A 22,810-nucleotide genomic window follows, 5' to 3' on the forward strand; every position below is an offset into this window, starting at 1 on the left:
ATTGGACAAGAGAGTCAGTAACGGAGATACACTTATGAGTCATTAAGACCTCTTGCAGACAATATTCACCAGAAAGTTAAGTCTAAGACTGTTCAAAAGAAACCTCCAGTGAATAAAGACAGACTGGTTAGGAGTCCAGAGGTCAAATGGACATCACTTGAACTCCACTTGTTACTGCAAGGTTATTCAAACTTAGGTGACGGTGAGACGTTTCAGCTCCAAAGCAATGACAGATGTGTTTACACAATATTGATTGAGCTTAGACATCAGGGGACAATATATACCTTGTTTTGGTATATTGGGCACGTGAAACGTGAAGCCTTTCTCATGTAATTCAACTTCGAAAAGATTGGAAAATCAGTGCTGTGGTAATTTGACTAGATTTATTTAGTCACCAAACCATTAGCACTTTTTTTAAATCAACTTCCCTAAAGTAGGCATGGTGATGTTCACACAATACATTATCTGCCTTTCAGGAAGATCTAAATCTTTCTCGATTTGTGAGATGGTAATGGAGACTGGCAGGTACAGACCGATATTTGAGGATATTCTTGTATAACAAAAGAAGGATATGAGCAATTACAGCTGCACTGAGTGCATGTCATTTTTTTAAATAATGAAACAGGGGACATTTCCAACTAAGGAGCTCTTGCAGATTGCATGCCAAACTGTCAAAGCAATTTTTTCAGGCTCAAAGTACATTTTCCTATTGTGGTAAATTGTGAAACAAGATAATCCATGCAACCAGCATTATTGTAAATTAGCTCAAAAGCAGGAGAAGGTGGGGCTGAATAATGCTACTTATCTTGCTTAAATAGATTAATCAGATTACTCAACAAGACCACTAGTTAGAACATGAAACTCTGCATCATCACAATTTAAAATAAGCAATGTGCACCACAATAAGTCCCATTAGCATTCACACGATCAGTGGCATTTCCAAAACCACCATCACCCCAAGATGCATGAACAATTTTCACAGAAAAGAAGGGTAGCTATAAAGCGATCTCCCAGATCTGGCTGCCATACCCAGCTCAGTTAAAGCCACTCCTTAAAAAGATTCCTCCCACTGTCCTTCAATAAATTTCTCTCTAGGGATGCTCTCTTAGCACCACTTACCAATGCCAATGTCTTCATTACTCAAGGCATCTTTAGAGAAGCTCTTAAGCGTGACCAGAGCCTAACACCCCTACAGAAACCTATACTGGGCCATGATGACCTCGCCAACTACCAGTCCATCACTCACTAACCACTCATTGGCAAGCTCATTGAAAAAGTAATCTATGTTCAACTCCCAAGATCACATCAATGCTAACCATCTCCTTCACAGCTAGCAGTCTGGTTTCAGATCACACTGCAGTACAAAGACTGCTACCTTACAGATTGCAGACCATGCCTTCTTGACAACAGAGGGTGACAGACCTACACCTCCTGATATCGCAGAGCCTCTCCAAAAGTCTTTAACAGTCTACCGCTTCACCATCATGCAGCGAATGGGATTCACCAGCCAAGTCTTTCACTGGTTGTCCTCCTACTTTTCTAAACACATTTGTTCACATGGGCACCTCCCAGTCCTATCATGTGGCGTCTCCTGGAGTTCTATACTGTCTGTTATCTTCAACTTTACAAAGAGCTACTTGGTGCTCTCCTCAGATAATTGCATCAGGATTCACCAATATGACAATTCTACTTGGTCTCCTCTGCTTCAGACAAACACCTCCAACAGTGACTGCACACCATCGAGACCTGGATGCCCAGCATCTACCTGAAGCTCAACCCAACCAAGACAGAATTCCCCTTTGTCAAGGATAACAAATAAGGTACAGTACAGTGACAAAACTTAATGTCTTCAAACCCCACCCTTCTTCAAATCACTTCAATTCACCACAGACAGCAATCCCCCCTCCAAGAACAATCGGCCCAAAAAAAAAAAAACTGCACCACCTCTCACCCATCACCCCCATCCAGATGGAACTCAATTTAACTCCATCTCAGCATGCACCATCTTAAAAACAGTTGCATTATTTACAAATCTTTCACAACTAGCACCACCACTTGTCCTGCGGAAAAACTCATCTCAGGTGGCCAACCATGACACCACTGACTGCAGACTAAGTGCAAAAAAGAAAAACAGGCCTTTTCAATCATTTCACCCAGGATCTGGAACAACCTCCGAGTATCCATCAGTTCTTACCCAACGCTACTTCAATGTAGGAAAGGCTTGAAGACACATCGCTTTGAAAAACACTAAATCATAACATTAAATCTCCACAACTAAGCTTCCTGTCCTATTACTTGCCGACTTAAAGATTGCTTTTGATCATGAACAATGATCAGCAGCCTTTTGGCTATATCCATGCTATAGGAACATAAAAACATACCTGGTATAACGATTAAATGAAAGCTTGCAAGCATGTGAACAAGCCCATTTTCAAACACCTAAAAAATTTGAACAACAAGCAACTAATATGAATCAATGCTACATAGGTTCCAAAAAACATCTCTCCTGAAGAACCAAAAACATTAGACTAGTCCGAAAGAAGCGGAAAGCCAAAATAAACTGTTTTGGTCAGCAACTATATGAATGTAAAAAATAAAACATTCACATTCACCTATTCTGGTCCTTGAAATGTAACTAAAATAACAAGGTACATCAAAGTTTAAAGTCAACAGCAGATAGATTTTAAAATAAAGACTATGGGCCTGATTAAGACCTTGGCGGGTGGGAATACTCCATCCACCGCATTACAAGTTCCATTATACACTATGGAACTTGTAAAACGGCTGGTGGGATATCCATCACGTTTGTGACAGAGTATCCCATTCACCAAGGTCCTAATCAGGCCCTAAGACCTAAAACAGAAAATAAAGAAGAAAAAAAAAAAATCAAGGAAATACTTGGCTAAGCATAAACCAGGGCTCATTACTCTCAAAACTTACCTTCCGAAGATTAGTAGCATCAGGCTTTAGCCATAATGCCTTTAGATGCTTAACACCTTCCCACCACGAAGATGAACCTTCACTGCAATTTTTCTGTACTGTTATTTTAGTATCATATACAATATTCTCTATGCACTTGCAGCTGTCAAATCTTTTACTAATTGGAGGTTTCCAGTCAGAACCTCAGTTCACCGAAGGTCTTATTCAGAAACAGCTCTGTAGAAGGGAAGAACGGAGATGGATATCTACTTATGACTCACAGGACAGAGACACATATAGGCCAGAGGTGTGGAATTCCTATAGACTGACTCCCAGGACATACTGTATGGTGTCAAGGACAACAAGTTTTCATGTTTATTTTGTCCTTGGGACAAGTAGGCCCAAACCCCCTACAGCATAAACCCTTTGGCTGCCAGTTTACATTATGGAGCAGGGAAGGGAATCGTCTGCAATGGAGATAATATTTGTGTCGATATGTTAATGATGTTCAAAATTGTATTTATGGCTCATGAATGCAAAGCCTTTATTGATTAGGGTGAGAGCTGTAAACACGGACTGTACTACTGAGAGGTTCCATTTAAAAAATAAAAAAACACCGCTGTGCAAAGTTTGAAAATGTTATCAATATGAGGCTACGTATAACGCTCCCAAAATGCACTCTGGTAAGATGTAAATCTTTGCAGAAGCTTTAAAGCAAGATTGATGGTTCTTTGCTTTCAAAATAAAATGTTCACAAGATAATGCAACTTGAAAAAAATGTTTTGCAAAATTACTGTGAAATTTCAGGTACCATTTCTTTGCAGAATCATTTAGTAAAATATTTTGATGCATGGAAGTAATTCAAAAAAATATAATGGAAAATCAGTTTCAACAAGATTATGGGAAACATGTAAATAAACAAGCACTGAAAAAGCCAAAAGGTCAGATATTTGTGGTCAGTCGTATGGCCTGGGCCACTGGAGTTATGCGTTTGTGCAGCTGCTGTGATTTCTGCATAATTATAGATTTGCTGCTTTTGAAAAATAATCTGCTGAATAATCGCACATTTTACCAAACCAAATTGTTTCTAGCTCAACCGGTTCAGAAGTTACTAAAATTGTGAAGACATGTTGCAAGTCAGTGGAAGACCCTTTACAAAGCTAGGTCACTTTTCTACTGCTTATTGCTATATTTGGGCATTAAACTGGTACTAATGAGGTGCATCTGATACCCAGAGAGTAGTTAAAAATTATGAAATAATGAAGACCTACTATTACAAAATGTGCTGCATCATGCAGCATGATTTGCCTTTTCTTGAAGCATAATTTACTCAACCCAACCTCATAATTTGACTCTCTCCTATGGCATAATTCCAGTGGCCTTACTTATGGTTTTGTCAATGTATGCCTTGGTTTTACATGGCTTCTGTAAAACGTTATTGTTGTGGGAGCTGCCAGACCCTCACCATCGTAACATACATTGGCACAAAGCAAAAAAGCACACTGTCACAGCAGTTCCTGGCGCTGAACATAATTACTTTGTGTGCCAATATGCTCCTTGTAAAAGAGCAGGTTGCTATCACTCAGAGTGAGAGAGAAATGTAATAAAAACAAAAAGGTTTTGGTTAATGCCAGACCTAATTAGGGTCCCAATTATTAAAGAAAGTCACAAAAGTGCATTTATGTATATGTTGTTGCATTACTGCAGATTTCTGTATTTCATGAATGCAACAAGAATTTACAAAAGTAGACTAAGAAATCGTACTTCTAGAAAATATTTCTGAACTGTATTTTAGCACGAGTAAATGTGTCTGTGTAGATTTGCTCACGAGAAAATCTGTTCAGTATTTACAAGTTCACTTCCCCTCTAACCACTTTTGTTCCCCAACACTGGAAGACGTTTTACTTCTGCTCTTCTCAGGAGTAAATTTCAAGCCACCCAGTGTGGGATAAGATTAAGGAGAAGCAATGGTGAAAAACCTTAACACATGCTAGTAGGTTTGCAAAGACTCAAAAGGGGGTTCTAACTCGGGAACTTTTGCTTACTGCTACTTCCAGCACTAGTGTATAGATCTGCAGAAAGGTGCAAACTAAGGAAATATCCAGTATTCAAGTTCTACTATAGCATTAGCCCTGGCATAATCAGAGGCACTGATATCAGAGCCCTTAGAGAATGAGATTCCTGCCATAATTTGTTGCCACATCCACATCCCCCCCCCACCCCCCCCCCCCCCCCCAGAGACCCTCACGGGCGAGTAGTGCGCTTTAAAAATTGCTGATTGATTGATTTTACACCAAAGGGACAAGTAGTTTTTAACAGGACAAGCAGATTTATGAAGCAGCCTCTCCCATGGACAAGCAAATATTTAAATTCCACAGCCATGTATAAGCAATATATTGCAGATTATAAAACGTTAGTCTTAAAGGAAAAAAAACAAATAGATTTTCAAATAGAGTGGAAGAAAGATTTCACCCTTCCGCTATAAAAAACAAAACAAAACAAAAAAAACCTTGTCTCAATCCACAAGAGCCCAGTAGTTAAAGGGCCAATTCTCAGACGCCGTTCCCATCTAAAATTTTAGAAAAGGCTCTAAATATGGAACTTGCATCTATGCCACCACGCTACCCGAGAGGACAACATTTTTATTTTTAGGTGCACCTAGCACTGAGACTGCGTAGATTGTTGTAGCAGAAGAGCTAAAGTCCATACTTGATGGTGGAGATAAGGCTGCACTGATCTTACAGGATCTCTAGGCAGCTTTAGACACGGCCAATCATCATATTTTGATAGACCGGCTCTCTGTGCCTGGAATAAAAGATTCCACTATGTCTGCTGGAATCCTTCCTCCCGGAGAGGGTAAATGTTGCAATAGGGAAATTTACTTCTGACCAGTTCTGTTTGCCATACGGGGTGCTGCAGGGCTGGTCATTCAGCCCTACCCATTTCAACCCATAGGTATGCCCACTGGCAACACTTAAGTTCTGTATGGGACAGATTGACAACTGGATGAAGGTTAACCGCTTACAGCTAAACTCAGAAAATGGAGGTCCTTCTTATAGGCAATAATACTTTCTTCTGGTCACCATGCAGGTTGCATCATAAAATTTACCATTGCTCCCGCCTGTGAGTAAGGTATTATTTTGGACAGAAAAAAAAAACTTTGAAGATCATGTCACTGTCCTAGTTTGATCTGTATTCTACATTGAGAATTATTAGAAAGATTTGTTCATTCATCCTGATCATAAAAAAACTGCAGTGACGGCATTAGCTTGCCCAAACTGGATAATGACAATGTGTTACTTTTGAATATTCCAAAAAATACAATTAAAAATAATAATATATATATATTTTTTTTTTAAAAGGCTCCTCCTCAAACATCAGATGCTGCAAAGTGCTTGAGCATGGATTCTTTTGGGAATTCCCAAACATCATTTTGTGTCTGGGGCCCTGACCAAGTTCCATTGACTCCCAGTAGGAATACAAATTGAATTTAAGGTTTTGCTCATAAGCCTCTAAGGCACTACACAATGTTGGCCCAAACTACCTGCAAGACAGATTAATCTGCTACAACCGCTCTAGAAAACTCAGATCCTCCGCAGCAAAGTCTCTTGTGATTCCCCAAGACCAAACTTTATTTTGGGCACTGCAAAATTGTAGAACTGTCTAGTCCCATGTCCACTAAGAGCAGCCCACATATTTTGTCCTTCAGGAAATCTATTAAAACTCTGCTTTTCAGGAACCGGGATAATACTGTCTAAAGTATACAGAAGCCGCAGGGCTTTAGAGCACTTTATAAAACTAATTATCAGATCAAATCTATTGTAATTACCTATCTTTCAAGCAAATGCATCTCATGTGTACTTGCACATTATCTGTAGTCCTATAGGTCAATCAATACATTGGTTGCCAGGTCAGATGTGCCTTAATGGTAAACAACGTTGCAACTCGCTAGTATGCAAATGTTAGTCAATGTGAAACACTCAAAAAAGCATCCCAAATATACTTATTCAGTCATACAGGAAAAGGTGTGCTAATAGTGTAGACTTTTTGCAATCAAGCCAATGTGAACCCTGAAACGACTGCTAAAAAGTACACAGATCACTTGCATAATGAAATGCTTCTGAGTACCAGTAAAGTGTTTTAATTAAGTCTGCGCCTGGGTTTGAATCAGGTTAGAGTCACCTATCACTCAATATATTTAATATTTTTCCATCTTTAAAAGATAAAATAGGGCGGGCATTTCCATTCTTCACACAGCTGATGGTATTCGGAATTCTGTTTAATACGTTTTTGAATACTACAGACATTGTTGATAAGAGAGCTCTATGAACCGGGCTATCCAATTTTAACAGGTTCATTAAAAGGGGGTTTGAAAAATGCAGAGCTGAACAAGCATTTGGCATGAAGGAGGACCACAACATTATTTGATCACCATTACAATCTATGAGTTGCATATGATGTGGACATCCTGCTAAAAACTTTTTGCCCAAGAAATCAGCAGGGAGACCCTCGAGCACATCACGGGGCAATAACAGCCACATAGTAAAAGTCATAGCCTATTTTGATTTGGAGATGAACCTTGAAGCTGCCATTTTCTGTGAATTATAGTTTTAGTGGCAGCACCAAAATAAATAGAATATATAATATAGGTCACTGCCACCTAAAAAAATAAAGAAACATATTTGCCAGATATGCCTCCAGGTAAGCAACTGGAAAGTAACTCTGTAAACCAGGTGTTCTGTAAACACAATATTTTTTGTAAAACAGAACTGAAATAGCAAGTGAATCAAATGTCACCTGATTTGACAACTGTATAGATGACCCAAGCATGGAAAAGAAATTGTGCTTACAATATCCTGCAATATTCAACAGTTGCAGTTAAGTGAAACGTAAGCACATTCTACCCCTTGTGTTATCTGGAACCTGTATAAATATACAATTGTGCCAAATGTGCGTAAAACCGAGATATACAGTGTCACCTTAGTTTAATATCAGTTAACCTGAATCAAATGTGAAATTTAGACCTGTTGGGAGTGTATAATGCAGGCGAAACCACGCGCTTCCATTCTGTGAAATCTCCTCATTCAATTCTGATGATGGTTTCACGATGCAGGTACCTGTCCATTAGGAACTAGACGGCCAGCACCATCTCATTTCACACAGATCAAGTTTAAGCTGCCAAAAGGGAACAACCATTATGAACATTGACCAATCCTTTACATTGAACCACAGCAAAGATGACAACTACAACATCTCCTTTGGTTTGCTGACCAGTTATGGCCAGCTAAAAGCTTGAAAATTACAAAAGTATTGTATGGAAATGAACTTACAGTTGGAGCTGGAGCCATTAGGCTCATTGGTACGGGAATCATTGGGGTCCCTAAAAAAAAAAGTGAAAAACAAAATGAATGTTTTAGTCGATACCTACACATGAGCAAGGTTTGTCAAAATTACTAAGTTATACTATTGTGTACAATTACTCACCATGAAATGTCTCTGTGGGGATGAACATTACCATTCTAGTAACAGGAACAACTAGTTTTTATTCATATACCACCACACACTACTCATCCTACTTAAAGATGCACCAAAACGTCTATCCACCCAGTTGGTGGGGAGGGTTGGGGGGAGTGGGAACTAATTGCTTGCCACCAACAGTAGGTTTAGTGGCTGAGGCCAACTGCTGGATTGGTGTCTATGCTGATGTTGCCTCAGGTGGTGGTGTTGACCTAGAGGGTGTTTGAACCCTCCAAGGGTAAGAATTGCCATATGGTTAGAGGAGTGTTTCCTATACCCCTTTCTTTCCTCCAAACCAACTGATTTCAAAGTGTCCAATTCATTTCTATTTTAGAGATATCATCTGCATTCGAGCCAAATAAAGTGCTTCACAAAAAAAGAAGGTTCAAAATCCTGTGCTTAGTGTTTCAGACCTGCAAGTCTTAGCTAGGAAAAGGCTAAAAGGCCATGACTCAATCCATGGGCTGTGAGAAGAGATTTATCTGCCACAACACTGATGACTTGTTTGGATATCATGACACCCTTTCTCTCTTTGAAGCTCTAACATCTGTCTCTTGGAAAGTTGATTACGAACTGGTGTAATAAGTCTCACAGTGACAGGTTCCACACCCCTAAGAGTGCAAGGGCACATGCAGAATTCATAATAATGGTGATTGTGCCACATACCTTCCTACTCACTGAATCCAGCTTTTAGCTCTTTCTCTGGAGGAGCAGGGGTGTGAAGTTTCCAAACAGTCAATACAATGCCTGAAACGAGAGGAGAAGCCATGCAGAGGTACAATGTGTCCTGTTCTGTAAGTATTTCTTTTGAAGAGGAGCAGGGGTCGCCTTGACAGAGGTTGGAGTCAAAAACAACTTCATGGCAGGTTCAAAGAGACCCGGAACCAATGGTAATAAAGTTCTTGATACAAACATTGGTGTAGTGTCTCAAAAATAACAGAAGTGGAGTATGCTGCAGCTAGAAGAGGGATATTCAGTTTGCTTGCCCCTCTCATAAGAACTTTTTGAACAGAAGTCTTGTTGCTCGTAGGAGAGTCAGTTAGCAAAGTAGTGTATCTTACTGCAAATGAGGATCAGCAGTAGATCCTGGACTATAGCTGTCAGGATGTGGAATCCAGTGCACATCATGAATGTCAGCAACTAGGTCAGTGATCCAGAGCAATATGGGTGAATGAGTTCTCTGCTTTGACCTATAACCATAACTACATCCAGAATGTCAAGTTGACTATCTGGAATGTTTTGATGAGGGGCTCCCGAATCTTGTGGCACTCTTTAATGACCGCTCGGTGAAGAAAGCACCACAGGAATGGTCACTGGTGGTGTAGTCATCATAGGAGGCTGAGGTGAAAGGGGAGGAAGGAGGAGCTGTTGGCAGAGGAAAAGGCAAGTTTGTTATAAGGACTGGAGAAGCTGATCTAGAAGGTGAATAAGTCCAGGAATACTCTGAATCAAACTCAGAGTGACGTCTTCTTGCCTTCATCCTTGTAATGCTCTCCACTCTTCTATGTCTTACTGAATCTGAAGTAACACAAAGATGTTCCACAAAATGCAGCTTTGGAAAAAGTGCTCCAGGAACCCTCAAGTGGGAGGGAATATCCAGTGCTTACTATTCAAACAGTGATCCCCTGAAATAGAAGACCGTTTACCCTCACAAAACATCCATGGATAAACCATTCCCACACTTGCTGTTGGCCGCTAGATTTTGTGATCGACTTATTCCACCCTTACAAGTCTGGTAGACCAAAATCTCAAACAGCTATGCTATGGAAAAGCCAACATCTACAATACATAACAAAATCCATATATGTGAAAGGTCTGGTTGCAATATAAAACACACAAACAAGAAAACATAGAAGGGCAAGGAGGAGACCTGTTACACTTCAACATTCAGGGGTGGTTGCGATGATCATCCACCTCAGATGCTCGTGAGGGTGCAAGACCTTGTACTAGTGTACTGAACACTGTTTTTGACGTTACTATGTACACCTATGAAGGTAAATTTAATACTGCTTAAGAAAGTTGATATTGTTCAGTACCGACTAGTGCTTTATGTTAACACAACTGTGCTCTTTGCAAATCAAACTCTGTTTTTATCTAAAGAGTGACACCTATTTAACTAGATTCCTCTAGAACTAGAGAAAAACTAAAAGTATGATTAACACTGGTACACAAAAATGAGTACACTGTTGTAATCCAAATCAAATACAATTCCAAAAATACATTTTCTTAAGCATGTTATTTACAAACTTACCGGGAGGTACAGGAGGAGGGAAACCAGGAAATTGAGGAGGTGGAATTCCAGGAGGTAAAGTTGGAATTCCCATTGGTGGTCGGTTCATATGTGGCGGGAAAGACATTGTGGCAACCTGAAACAAAAAGAAGAGAAAGAAATGGGGGTTATGCATAATTCATAGAGTTCACAAACGAAAGATACATAAGAACAAAAGCTAAACGAAAAACAGCTCAGACTGCAGTACTTCAGCATGAATGTGAAGGGGAGGCTGGACGATAATGTGCCAGATGACCTTACAGCTACGGGGGGAGGGGAGTTGTCATGATACATGATAGTTATCCCCCAACACTGGGGCGAGAGAATCTACTGAAATGGGAATTGCTGCAGGGTCTAAAACTGGATGATTTGAAATGGAGGGGATAGGGGTTGGAGGGGATAGGGGTTGGGGGGAGGGGTCAGGTGGAGTTCTTTAATACAAAATGGTTCATGGAGATTTTAGACAGGAAATCCGGATTCTTGCATGGCTTTTGTTGTTACATTATGTAATGACATTTGTTTGGGAGACCCGCAAAACCGCATTGCTCATATTGTGACACGCTCTATTACAGACTATAGGTTTAAACACTTTCAATACTGTGCATGTGCATCACTACAGACCAAGACTCACACAAGCATAGGTAGATTTCTATTAATGACAAAGATGGAATATTACAATGGAAAAGTGCAAACTAGGAACCAGCAAAACCCTTAGATTACGATTTTAACAAAGACTGCACGTAGATAAGCAGCACTTGAGTTGTCAAAATTTAAATGAGAAAAATATCAAAATCTACATATGCAAAGTAGTATTCTACATGACTGCACAAAAACCCTTTTATCTGAAGTATAGAATGAGCACTCAAATCTGACTCAAGAGTTGGTTTACTTATCGAAAGTGAGGTTGCAACTTTAAAAACAGATTTTAAACATTGATCATGTATCAAAACATATTTCTTACATTCATTTCCGGATCTAAATTGGCACAAAAAAGGCTAGGCAAACTATACATCAGATGATCAGTGCAGATCACAACTATGAAAAAGGTCACTGGGCATTGTTCTACTTCTCCCATCATATTATACAACTCTGCTCTAACCAAGCTGTGGAACTCTTCGTCTACTTAATACTGAACTCCTCTTACTAAAAATCCCATCTTCACCTAAACCAAAATTATAACTCCCCTCAAAAGCTTACCTATCTACTTCCAACCATTTTATTAAATTTCACGATGTTCAATCTTCCAATGTAATCTCTCTAGGTCGCAATTCAACAGAAAGTATGCTTAACGTAGACTGTTCTGTTGTATTTGGCGACTCAAATATTTTTGTAGTGATGGTACACCAAAACTAATACATAATTAGTGTCACTGTCACAGGAACTGCTATCCAGAGATAAAGAATGCAGAGGATTTTTTTTCATACCGCCTCTTCAGATTTATGCATTCATTAGACTGCTGAAGAAAGCAACTATGGCAATTTGAAAGCAATGCTCTATATCTATGTGCTGTTTAAGATGGAGCAGCAAATCAAACAGACTTAAACCATTTAACACTTCTTTATTGAACGCAGCACCAACAGACTGATGCAAAGGTAATAAATAGAGGTTACCAAATAACAAAAGGATAATATTTCATCCAAAAGTAGGAGGTGCGCATAATTATAGCCTCAAAAAGGAAAATAAATAGGCCAGTTGAGCTGTCAAAACAGCAGCTAATACCAAGACAAAGATTTTTCAAAATATGCAACACCAGAGAGCAGACCAATAGAGACCACAAAAATGTGCATTTCAATTGTAGCACTTAAACTTGTATGTATCAGATAGTATACCACCTGTTGTGCAGTAGCAGGATACTGCCAATCACCAAGATGTTTTGAGACAATATAGAGGTCCAAGGCAGAATTTCTTTATATGGTCATTACACTACTCTGTTGTGAATCTCAGCCCAGATTACAGTATCCCATATCAAGGCAACAGGGTTGCTCTACAGGCATGAGTAAGGATACTCTTGTTCCTTAGTTAATATATAATTAAATCACTGTACAGACTTTCGTGCCTAATAAATTATACAAATAGCTAGTGTAAGGAAATGCCTCCTTGGCATGGTTGCCCCCTGACTTTTTGCCTTTGCTGATGCTATGTTTACAATTGAAAGTGTGCTGAGGCCTGCTAACCAGGCCCCAGCACCAGTGTTCTTTCCCTAACCTGTACTTTTGTATCCACAATTGGCAGACCCTGGCATCCAGATAAGTCCCTTGTAACTGGTACTTCTAGTACCAAGGGCCCTGATGCCAAGGAAGGTCTCTAAGGGCTGCAGCATGTCTTATGCCACCCTGGAGACCTCTCACTCAGCACAGACACACTGCTTACCAGCTTGTGTGTGCTAGTGAGGACAAAACGAGTAAGTCGACATGGCACTCCCCTCAGGGTGCCATGCCAGCCTCTCACTGCCTATGCAGTATAGGTAAGACACCCCTCTAGCAGGCCTTACAGCCCCAAGGCAGGGTGCACTATACCATAGGTGAGGGTACCAGTGCATGAGCATGGTACCCCTACAGTGTCTAAACAAAACCTTAGACATTGTAAGTGCAGGGTAGCCATAAGAGTATATGGTCTGGGAGTCTGTCAAACACGAACTCCACAGCACCATAATGGCTACACTGAAAACTGGGAAGTTTGGTATCAAACTTCTCAGCACAATAAATGCACACTGATGCCAGTGTACATTTTATTGCAAAATACACCCCAGAGGGCACCTTAGAGGTGCCCCCTGAAACTTAACCGACTGTCTGTGTAGGCTGACTAGTTCCAGCAGCCTGCCACACTAGAGACATGTTGCTGGCCCCATGGGGAGAGTGCCTTTGTCACTCTGAGGCCAGTAACAAAGCCTGCACTGGGTGGAGATGCTAACACCTCCCCCAGGCAGGAGCTGTAACACCTGGCGGTGAGCCTCAAAGGCTCACCCCTTTGTCACAGCCCAGCAGGGCACTCCCGCTTAGTGGAGTTGCCCGCCCCCTCCGGCCACGGCCCCCACTTTTGGCGGCAAGGCTGGAGGGAACAAAGAAAGCAACAAGGAGGAGTCACTGGCCAGTCAGGACAGCCCCTAAGGTGTCCTGAGCTGAGGTGACTCTGACTTTTAGAAATCCTCCATCTTGCAGATGGAGGATTCCCCCAATAGGGTTAGGATTGTGACCCCCTCCCCTTGGGAGGAGGCACAAAGAGGGTGTACCCACCCTCAGGGCTAGTAGCCATTGGCTACTAACCCCCCGGACCTAAACACGCCCTTAAATTTAGTATTTAAGGGCTACCCTGAACCCTAGAAAAGTAGATTCCTGCAACTACAAGAAGAAGGACTGCCCAGCTGAAAACCCCTGCAGCGGAAGACCAGAAGACGACAACTGCCTTGGCTCCAGAAACTCACCGGCCTGTCTCCTGCCTTCCAAAGATCCTGCTCCAGCGACGCCTTCCAAAGGGACCAGCGACCTCGACATCCTCTGAGGACTGCCCCTGCTTCGAAAAGACAAGAAACTCCCGAGGACAGCGGACCTGCTCCAAGAAAAGCTGCAACTTTGTTTCCAGCAGCTTTAAAGAACCCTGCAAGCTCCCCGCAAGAAGCGTGAGACTTGCAACACTGCACCCGGCGACCCCGACTCGGCTGGTGGAGATCCGACACCTCAGGAGGGACCCCAGGACTACTCTGATACTGTGAGTACCAAAACCTGTCCCCCCTGAGCCCCCACAGCGCCGCCTGCAGAGGGAATCCCGAGGCTTCCCCTGACCGCGACTCTTTGAACCTAAAGTCCCGACGCCTGGGAGAGACCCTGCACCCGCAGCCCCCAGGACCTGAAGGACCGGACTTTCACTGGAGAAGTGACCCCCAGGAGTCCCTCTCCCTTGTCCAAGTGGAGGTTTCCCCGAGGAATCCCCCCCCTTGCCTGCCTGCAGCGCTGAAGAGATCCCGAGATCTCTCATAGACTAACATTGCGAACCCGACGCTTGTTTCTACACTGCACCCGGCCGCCCCCGCGCTGCTGAGGGTGAAATTTCTGTGTGGGCTTGTGTCCCCCCCGGTGCCCTACAAAACCCCCCTGGTCTGCCCTCCGAAGACGCGGGTACTTACCTGCAAGCAGACCGGAACCGGGGCACCCCCTTCTCTCCATTCTAGCCTATGTGTTTTGGGCACCACTTTGAACTCTGCACCTGACCGGCCCTGAGCTGCTGGTGTGGTGACTTTGGGGTTGCTCTGAACCCCAAACGGTGGGCTACCTTGGACCAAGAACTAAGCCCTGTAAGTGTCTTACTTACCTGGTTAACCTAACAAATACTTACCTCCCCTAGGAACTGTGAAAATTGCACTAAGTGTCCACTTTTAAAACAGCTATTTGTGAATAACTTGAAAAGTATACATGCAATTTTGATGATTTGAAGTTCCTAAAGTACTTACCTGCAATACCTTTCGAATGAGATATTACATGTAGAATTTGAACCTGTGGTTCTTAAAATAAACTAAGAAAAGATATTTTTCTATACAAAAACCTATTGGCTGGATTTGTCTCCGAGTGTGTGTACCTCATTTATTGTCTATGTGTATGTACAACAAATGCTTAACACTACTCCTTGGATAAGCCTACTGCTCGACCACACTACCACAAAATAGAGCATTGGTATTATCTATTTTTACCACTATTTTACCTCTAAGGGGAACCCTTGGACTCTGTGCATGCTATTCCTTACTTTGAAATAGCACATACAGAGCCAACTTCCTACAGCTAGAGTGCGTGTTTAAGATTAAAGTGGGGGTGGAGGACAGGAATGGATTTTTAAGTAATACCCTAGTCAAGAGACAACACTGGAGCTTATCTTATAGCAGCACCTCAGTGCATTGGTTAGTGCATTAGAAACTAACCATACGGCAAACTCAAGCGGACTCCAATCACACGTATTTGTATCCCTTGGAAACTTTCAAAGATTGGGAGGCATGGATGCCTTAAAGATGTCCATATGCCATAGATCCTAAACAGCACTTAGTGCACTCTTACCACACATTTTCACACCAGCTACATACATTCTGCATGGCATTCCACAAAAAAAAAAAAAAAATGGTGTCAAGTATGGTCTATGTACAAAGTAGAACTATAGACAGGGGTGTGTAACATCCTAACGGTTACTGGATGTCACACTAACAAAAGATAACTGCATAAGCATAAAGCTAGTCTTGTCAAACTGTACAAAATATGTAAATCTCTACAACTGCCATTTTACGTTTGGGGAAACTGCAGAAAAAATATTACTACACATCAACCCACTGCAATACTAGAATGGTATACATCAGATTTTCCTCTGCTGAGGTTTTCCCGAGCATTCATCAGTACGGTCTGCATATGACAAGACCGCACCGGAACAGTGCTTAGAATAGCAAATGTATCAAGTCCTAATTAGCATAGGAGTTACTAAAAAGGTGAATGGCTGAGAATTACCTTAAAGGAACTGCACCAAAAGCCAAATGGAGATGGCAACATTCAACAATCTAGATGGATTCCACAAATGCAAAGCCAAAGACATTGTCAGAAAGAATTCTTACCTTCAGTAATGCTCATTGAGGTGGCTACAGTGTCTACCCGTGGGACACTCACATTTTGAATATCCCAATGTGGCAGTTCTCCACAGAACCTTTTCTTTACAGCTCTAAGCAATAGTGCTTCGCAAACGCATGGAGAGAGGCCCAAGTTGCTGCTTTACAGATGTCAACTACAGGGACACCTCTAGCTAAAGCAGAAGACGACTACTTAGCTCTAGCAGAATGAGCTCCAATACCTTCTGGTAGTTTTCTGTTAGCCATGGCATAGCAGATCTTTATTGCACAAGATAATCCATCTAAGCAATGCATAAAAGGAGATCACGTGTCCTAAACTAACAGCCCTTTTAGGATCTTTCCTTCTTATGGATGTGGTGGAGGGTAGGAAAGGTGACAGTCTGACCCAAGTGGAAAGGAGTAACTCTGGATACTCCAGGAGTAACTTCCTTTGGCCTGGAAGTACCTCTGGGTCTCAATATCAATTTATGTGCATAGAAAGTTGTGAAGGGAGGATTTCCCCTTAACGCCTGTGACTTGTTTAACAGACGTTTTGAGGACCAGAAAAATCATTTTGCAAGTAACAAGTCTTAAAGGACAACTACGTAAGGATTCAAACTGAGAACCCACGAGTTAAGTTAGTACCAAATTAAGATCCCACCGAGGCATAATAAACTGGGTGGGAGGATATTTGTTACAAAGTCCCTTAATAAACCATAACACTATAGCAGACTTACAGAAGGTTGATCGGGTGAACAAAAAGTTGAAAGGGCAGAAAAATATCACTTAACTGTTGCAACTGCACAACCATGCTGCACTACGGAAAGTGCAAAACACCAGACAAATGGGCACCTGCAACAGGAAGTCTGCCCTGTGAGGAAGGAGAAGCTGAGGGCACAGTGAGATGTGAAGATCTGTGCACCACACCCTTCAAGGCCAATCTGGAGTTAATATGAATTGATTGGGCCTGGCCTAGGCGAATCTTCCTCAGAACTCAAGGAATCAAGGACATTATGGGGGGTGGGTTGGGGAGAGAATCAGTGTGTGTTTTCCAGAGTGGCACAAAAATGGTCCATCTGAGGGGTCCCCAATAATCATATGTGCAGAACCACTCTCGGATGGAGACATCACTTGTGGTTGGCTGAAAAACGCAGACAGACAGAGGGTCCGCACACATGTTCAGAAAAGTAATTTGCCATGATGCAAATATGATGGTCCCAATTTCAGGACCAGAGTCTTAGCGCTCCTCTGCAAAGAAGGAACAGCTCTGCTTCTTCCTGTTTATGTACCACATTGCGGTAGTATTGTCTGTTACGACCCGCACCAACTGACTGCAAATGAAAGGCAGGAAGACCCTGAGAGCCAGACATATCACCCGCAATTCCAAAAGACTGATATGAAACAATCTTTCTTCTGGAGACCAAAGTGCTTTGATCTCTAGGCCCCAGAGATGAGCTCCCCACCCCAGAGGTGGAGGGCAAAACAGCTTCCCTGGAGACAGATTATCAGACATACCCCATCACTTGAAAATGTGCTGCAATGTCTCTGGAGACCCTGACAGACTCCTTGAGATCTTTGTTGTGTTGAAACCACTGCCTGCAGGGTACCACTGCAGGGCCCTCATGTGCCAGCGTGCATGGGTGACCAACAGAATGCAGAAGGCTATCAGACGCAAGCCTTCAGGATCAGAACCAAAACTCCATTCTGAAACACTAAAATCATAGCCCAAATGTCCAGAATCCTCTGAGGTGGAGGGTAAGCACAAGTCAGCGTAGTGTCTAGTACTGCCCCCTATGAACAGAGTGAGCTGAGAGCACTCTAGGTGGGACTTGGGTTTGTTGATGGAAAAGCCCAGGTTGGACAACAACTTAGTTGTCCACAGCAAGTTAAGCAACACCAACTCTGGAGATTTGGCTTTGATCAGCAAGTCATCCAGGTAAGGGAATACTGGTACTCCCCACCTTCTGAGATGTGCTGTGACCACATTCATCACCTTTGTGAAGACTTGGGGTGTGGACGTAGGACCAAACAAAGGACCGTAAACTAGTAATGCTGAAAAGACAACATAAAGCAGAGATACTTCCTGTGCAACTGCAGAAGGGGAACATGAAACTGAATCTTGCAAATCGATCAAGACCATCCAGTCTTCCTTCCCCAATGCAAGACAAACCTGTGCACGAGGAACCAGTTCAAAATCCAGAGGTCCAGGATTGGAGTCAAACGACCGCCCTTTTTGGGAATCGTGAAGTACTGGGAACAGCATCCCTGTTCCTGTTCCTGCTCTGGAACCATCTCTTTTTTGAGTATGAATTGGACTGCCTGTTGAAGTAAAAGATGTTCTTCTTAACAAAACCCTTGTTGGAGAGGAAAGGGTCGGGGATTTCTTGGAAGGGTAGGGTGGACCTATTTTCTACTACATCCTACACAAACTGATCAGATGTTATAGATCTCTATGGTAGGAAATGGCACATCTTTCCTTCTACCAGCAAAGCATGCTTCAAGATGGCAAAACTAGGGCTTATCTGCAACGATGGTATATGGATGGCTCTTAGTCTACGTTTGCCACGCCCTCTATTACTGTTGTTGCTGGTACTGCTGCTTTCCACAAAAGTAAATGTTCCAGCCAAACCCCCAGAAGCTTCCTACTTGCCTGCAATTTCTAAGCTGTGTTTGAAGGCCCAAAAAGCTTGCAGTTGCCTTGATGTCCTTGAATCTCTCCAAGGAAGAAACAGCCTTGGTTCCAAACAGCCTCAACCCATCAAACGGCAAAACCTTCAGTGTAGCCTGCACATCCTGCAAGAAACCAGAGCCTCCATCGCTGTAGCCACCGAATCAGCCACATCCAGGCAAGACTTAAGGACTAGTCCTGCAGCAGCCTGAAAGTTGGTCAACCATTCTGTAAAGTACCACTGACCATCCTCAGGCAACTTAGGGACAACGGTTTTGGCTAACTTAATTAGTTCATGAATGTATCGACCCAACCAACAGGATGCATTGGTCGACTTTAAAGCCTTACTGCTAGGAAAACACTTACTGTTCTATTTTCTTTCTTTTAATTTCCGCAGGAGTTGTCGGAAAAGACCCAGGGGTCAACAGAAAAGAAAGCCTGTGCCACCAAATACTGCAGAGGATGACAGGTTGCTGCCATATCTCCAGAATAGGCTCAGTCCATGCCTCATTAAAAATATAATAAAAGGCCCTGATGAAGGGGCAGAAGAATGTAGTACCTCAGTCCACAAATTAGACTGGTTCAGTTGAAGAAAAAGGAAATTCCAACATATTAGTGGCCTTCTTAACCACTGAATGGCACAAAGTCACCTCAGGAGGAGGATGGCCTTTAGGCAACAACTCCCACTCTGGGGCCCAAGGGGTTTAATCCACTCTACCTCCAGTCCTTCAAACTCTGGAGCAACAATTTCCTCCTCTTCCTCCAGATGAGGGTCACTTACTCCAAAACAAGCATTTACAAGTGTATGGGTCTCGCCTTTGCTTCAGCTAGAACTATTGGCATCAATTCATAACTTGACTTTTCCTGCCACATGAATTTTTCAACCCTGCCTCATAATTTGGTTGGTCTTTTCCGGTCATATAATTCCAGTGGCCCTGCAACAAACCAAAGCACTTTCATTTACCTCTTCCTCCATATGCAGAGAAAAATGAAAACGTTGCCAGTTGGCATCCCAATTTGAACCTGCCATGCTAATTCCAAAAGAATACTACTTTCACCACCCCACCATCAGAGATGCTGGCTGGCTAACAATTCTCAAAACAATGCAGTCACAGAGGAGTAACAAGAGAAATAAACTAGAAGGATCATCCAAACTTATCAAGAGTGTTCAGTCAGTGTAATAAGGATGTTAAGTTGGCCTGAATCATGGTCATAATTGCAATAAGGAGATATTATTAAAAACAAACAATTATATAAACCCAATTAAAACTTATCACAAATAAAAGTTTGGCATTAGACTAATGCTCAGAACAGCCCCTAGAGCACACAATACAAATATCATTTGTAAGAAACATGGCCATGTAACCATATAATTAGCCCCTAGAAACCATAATTACAGGAAAATAAAAGGGCACAAAGTAATGTAGTGCAACTGAATATTTAGCCCCTAGAGGGCATAGTGCCTTACACATTGTAAGGCCTAGTAGGCCTGCTGTCATACCAAGGCCCTTAGAACACAAACTACTCAAAGCTGAACAACAAAAGCTCTAGCTATAAGATCTTAAAAAAGGACCGAATGGTGGGAGGGGTGATTATTTTGGGGATTCCACTAACCTTGTGTGGGGACCCAGAGATGACCTAAACAGAAAGTGTGTCATGCTGAACGTTTTGGTGGTGGTCCCATTGTCCTAGAACCACCACAGGCTGAGTTATGGGCAAACATGTTATGGGGCCACTTTTTCAGCGTGCAGTGAATATTGTCGTATCAGTTCTCGCACTGTGCCAGGAGAACCACATTGTGGAATTCTGTTTTTTTTTTTTTTTAGTAATGCTTTTATCAATGTAAATGTTTTTGGGAAAGCTATTGAGCACGAAGGGGAGAGCCAAAATAAATGACTGATTAGGTAACAGTGTGAGCAATGTGACCAGAACTCCAATACCACTGATGCCACTTGCGCTGTTGGTGCTGAGAGGGCCTTGGCTGCCATGGAGCACAAAGGTGAGAGAAAAGGGGGAGGGGGAGAAATAGTTCACCCTATCTAAAGTACATTGGCAATCATGCAATTATCCATGTAACAGGGTCAGTCTGCAAGGCGGTAACAAAACTGCCTAAAGGAGGGACAAACGTAAAGCAATTACCAATGACAAAGGGATTTTTGAAAGGCAAGCCGACGAACGTGTGAAAGTGATGGGCGTGAGGTGGATGTGGTTAAAAGCCATCAAAAATACAACAGGTCAAAGTGCTTGCGTGCTCCACCTAAAAATACAGTTAATTTTCCAGAAAACTCTGCGCCTCCCTTAGAGACCCATGTTTGGACTTCAACAACAGCACCAGATAAGTCAGTACCATTGTCGGTGACATCTGCAACGGTACCAGAGACTTTGACACATGTGTAGAAGAAGCTAACAGCCAATGTCCGAGCGGGCGCAATCAGCACCACTGACTCCTGCAGAACTTCTACTGGCTAAGGTGTCACCTTCCTCGGGGCTGGAGGAGGTCAGGATACCAGGGCCATCTACATAAGTGTCTGGTATTGTAGTGGAAAACCACTCAATGAGTAGGACAGAAGAGCCATGGGGCCAGAAGGCAGGCCAGATTGAGTAAACGCTCCTGTAAAAAAGCTGTACATTGCATTTAAGAAATTCAAAGGGTGAGGCCCTGGAATCAGGAAAAACTGATACTCCTGCGTCTGTTGTGGGGTTGGAGGTGCGCAGTGTAGGAAAGTGCCCCTTTATGACATTGTCACCTCCACTTTTTGCCTGGTAATTGATGCAATTTTTGACTGAAAGTGCACTGGTTTCCTGCTAACCAGGTCCCCAGTGTCAGATCGTTCCCAAAAATGGTGCAATTGTTCCCCAATTAACAATACATTTTCCCCACAGTAAATGGTACCCCTGGTACCTAGGGCATGGGCACCAAAGAGGTTTAACAATAGCTGCAGCGTGTATTGCGTCACCCCCAGGGACCCCTCAACTGGCACATGCAGACTGCCATTGCAGGCTGTGTGACTTGGTGCAGCTAAAAGTGAAAACATGGCACCCAGCCTTTGTACCCTGTTCCCTAATACTGCATGTAATACATGTAAGTCGTTCATACAGCAGGCCTTACAGCTCTATTACATGTAAGGTCATATCTGGAAGAGCAGATATTTCCCTGCTAGGTCTTTGTAGATTTAGACAGGAGTGAACAGGGAAGCCATTTTTAGTATATGTGCTGGACACTGGTCAATGAGTTCCCCAGTTATATTATGGCTGCATTGAAAACAGGGATGTCTGATACCAAGTATATTGTATTGATAAACCCTCACTAATTCCAGTGATGAATGTATTCATACTTACTCCAGAGGGCACCTTCGAGGTGCCCCCTGAAAACCTATCAACTATCAATGAGCAGACTGACTAGATTTAGCCAGCGTGCCACCACTAGACATGCTTCTGACCCACAAGGGTGAAAGTCTTGATCATCAGGCAGTCTGAAACAAAGCCTGCTCTGGGAGACGTGTTTAAACACCCCAAACAACTGGATGACCTGCAAATCTGCATTCCAAAGCAGGGGGCTTCAAAGAAGCCCACCGCCCTTGGTATGAAGATCTTGCTTCACTCAAAGGAGAGATGCCAACCCTTCCATAGGAAAACAAATCTTTCTTAAAAATGCACTGTTGACTTTTGAAACCAAAAAGTATTTTTCTTGCAAAAACAAACTTACCTGATCATGTTGATTCTGGTGCCTAAACATATAAAGATACTTGTTATTTTTGCAAATTGGTGCGATCTCCTCCTTGAGTCGTGTCTCATTTACAGTGTTAGTATTTGCAGATGTTTAATACTCGTCTCTGATAAGTAAGGCTGCTCAACCACCCTACCC

The 22,810-nt window shown here is 42.5% G+C and overlaps 1 protein-coding gene across 9 annotated transcripts in view; it reads right to left on the minus strand.

Annotated features, from left to right (window-relative positions):
* The window catches only part of RBM25 (RNA binding motif protein 25), a 443,084-nt gene that overhangs the window by 374,735 nt on the left and 45,539 nt on the right, over nt 1-22,810 (minus strand). For 7 of the 9 annotated variants that reach the window (XM_069208940.1, XM_069208932.1, XM_069208935.1 and 4 more), the window contains 2 exons: nt 10,688-10,802; nt 8,250-8,299 (listed from right to left, as the gene is read on the minus strand). In XM_069208940.1, the coding sequence (XP_069065041.1) occupies nt 8,250-8,299; nt 10,688-10,802 (165 nt within the window). Of the gene's footprint in view, nt 1-7,943; nt 8,001-8,249; nt 8,300-10,687; nt 10,803-22,810 lie in introns of those variants that run through there. The other 2 variants (XM_069208939.1, XM_069208938.1) reach the window with 2 other exon arrangements.

The sequence above is a fragment of the Pleurodeles waltl genome, chromosome 9 (assembly GCF_031143425.1).
Source record: "Pleurodeles waltl isolate 20211129_DDA chromosome 9, aPleWal1.hap1.20221129, whole genome shotgun sequence".
Taxonomy (NCBI): Eukaryota; Metazoa; Chordata; class Amphibia; order Caudata; family Salamandridae; genus Pleurodeles; species Pleurodeles waltl.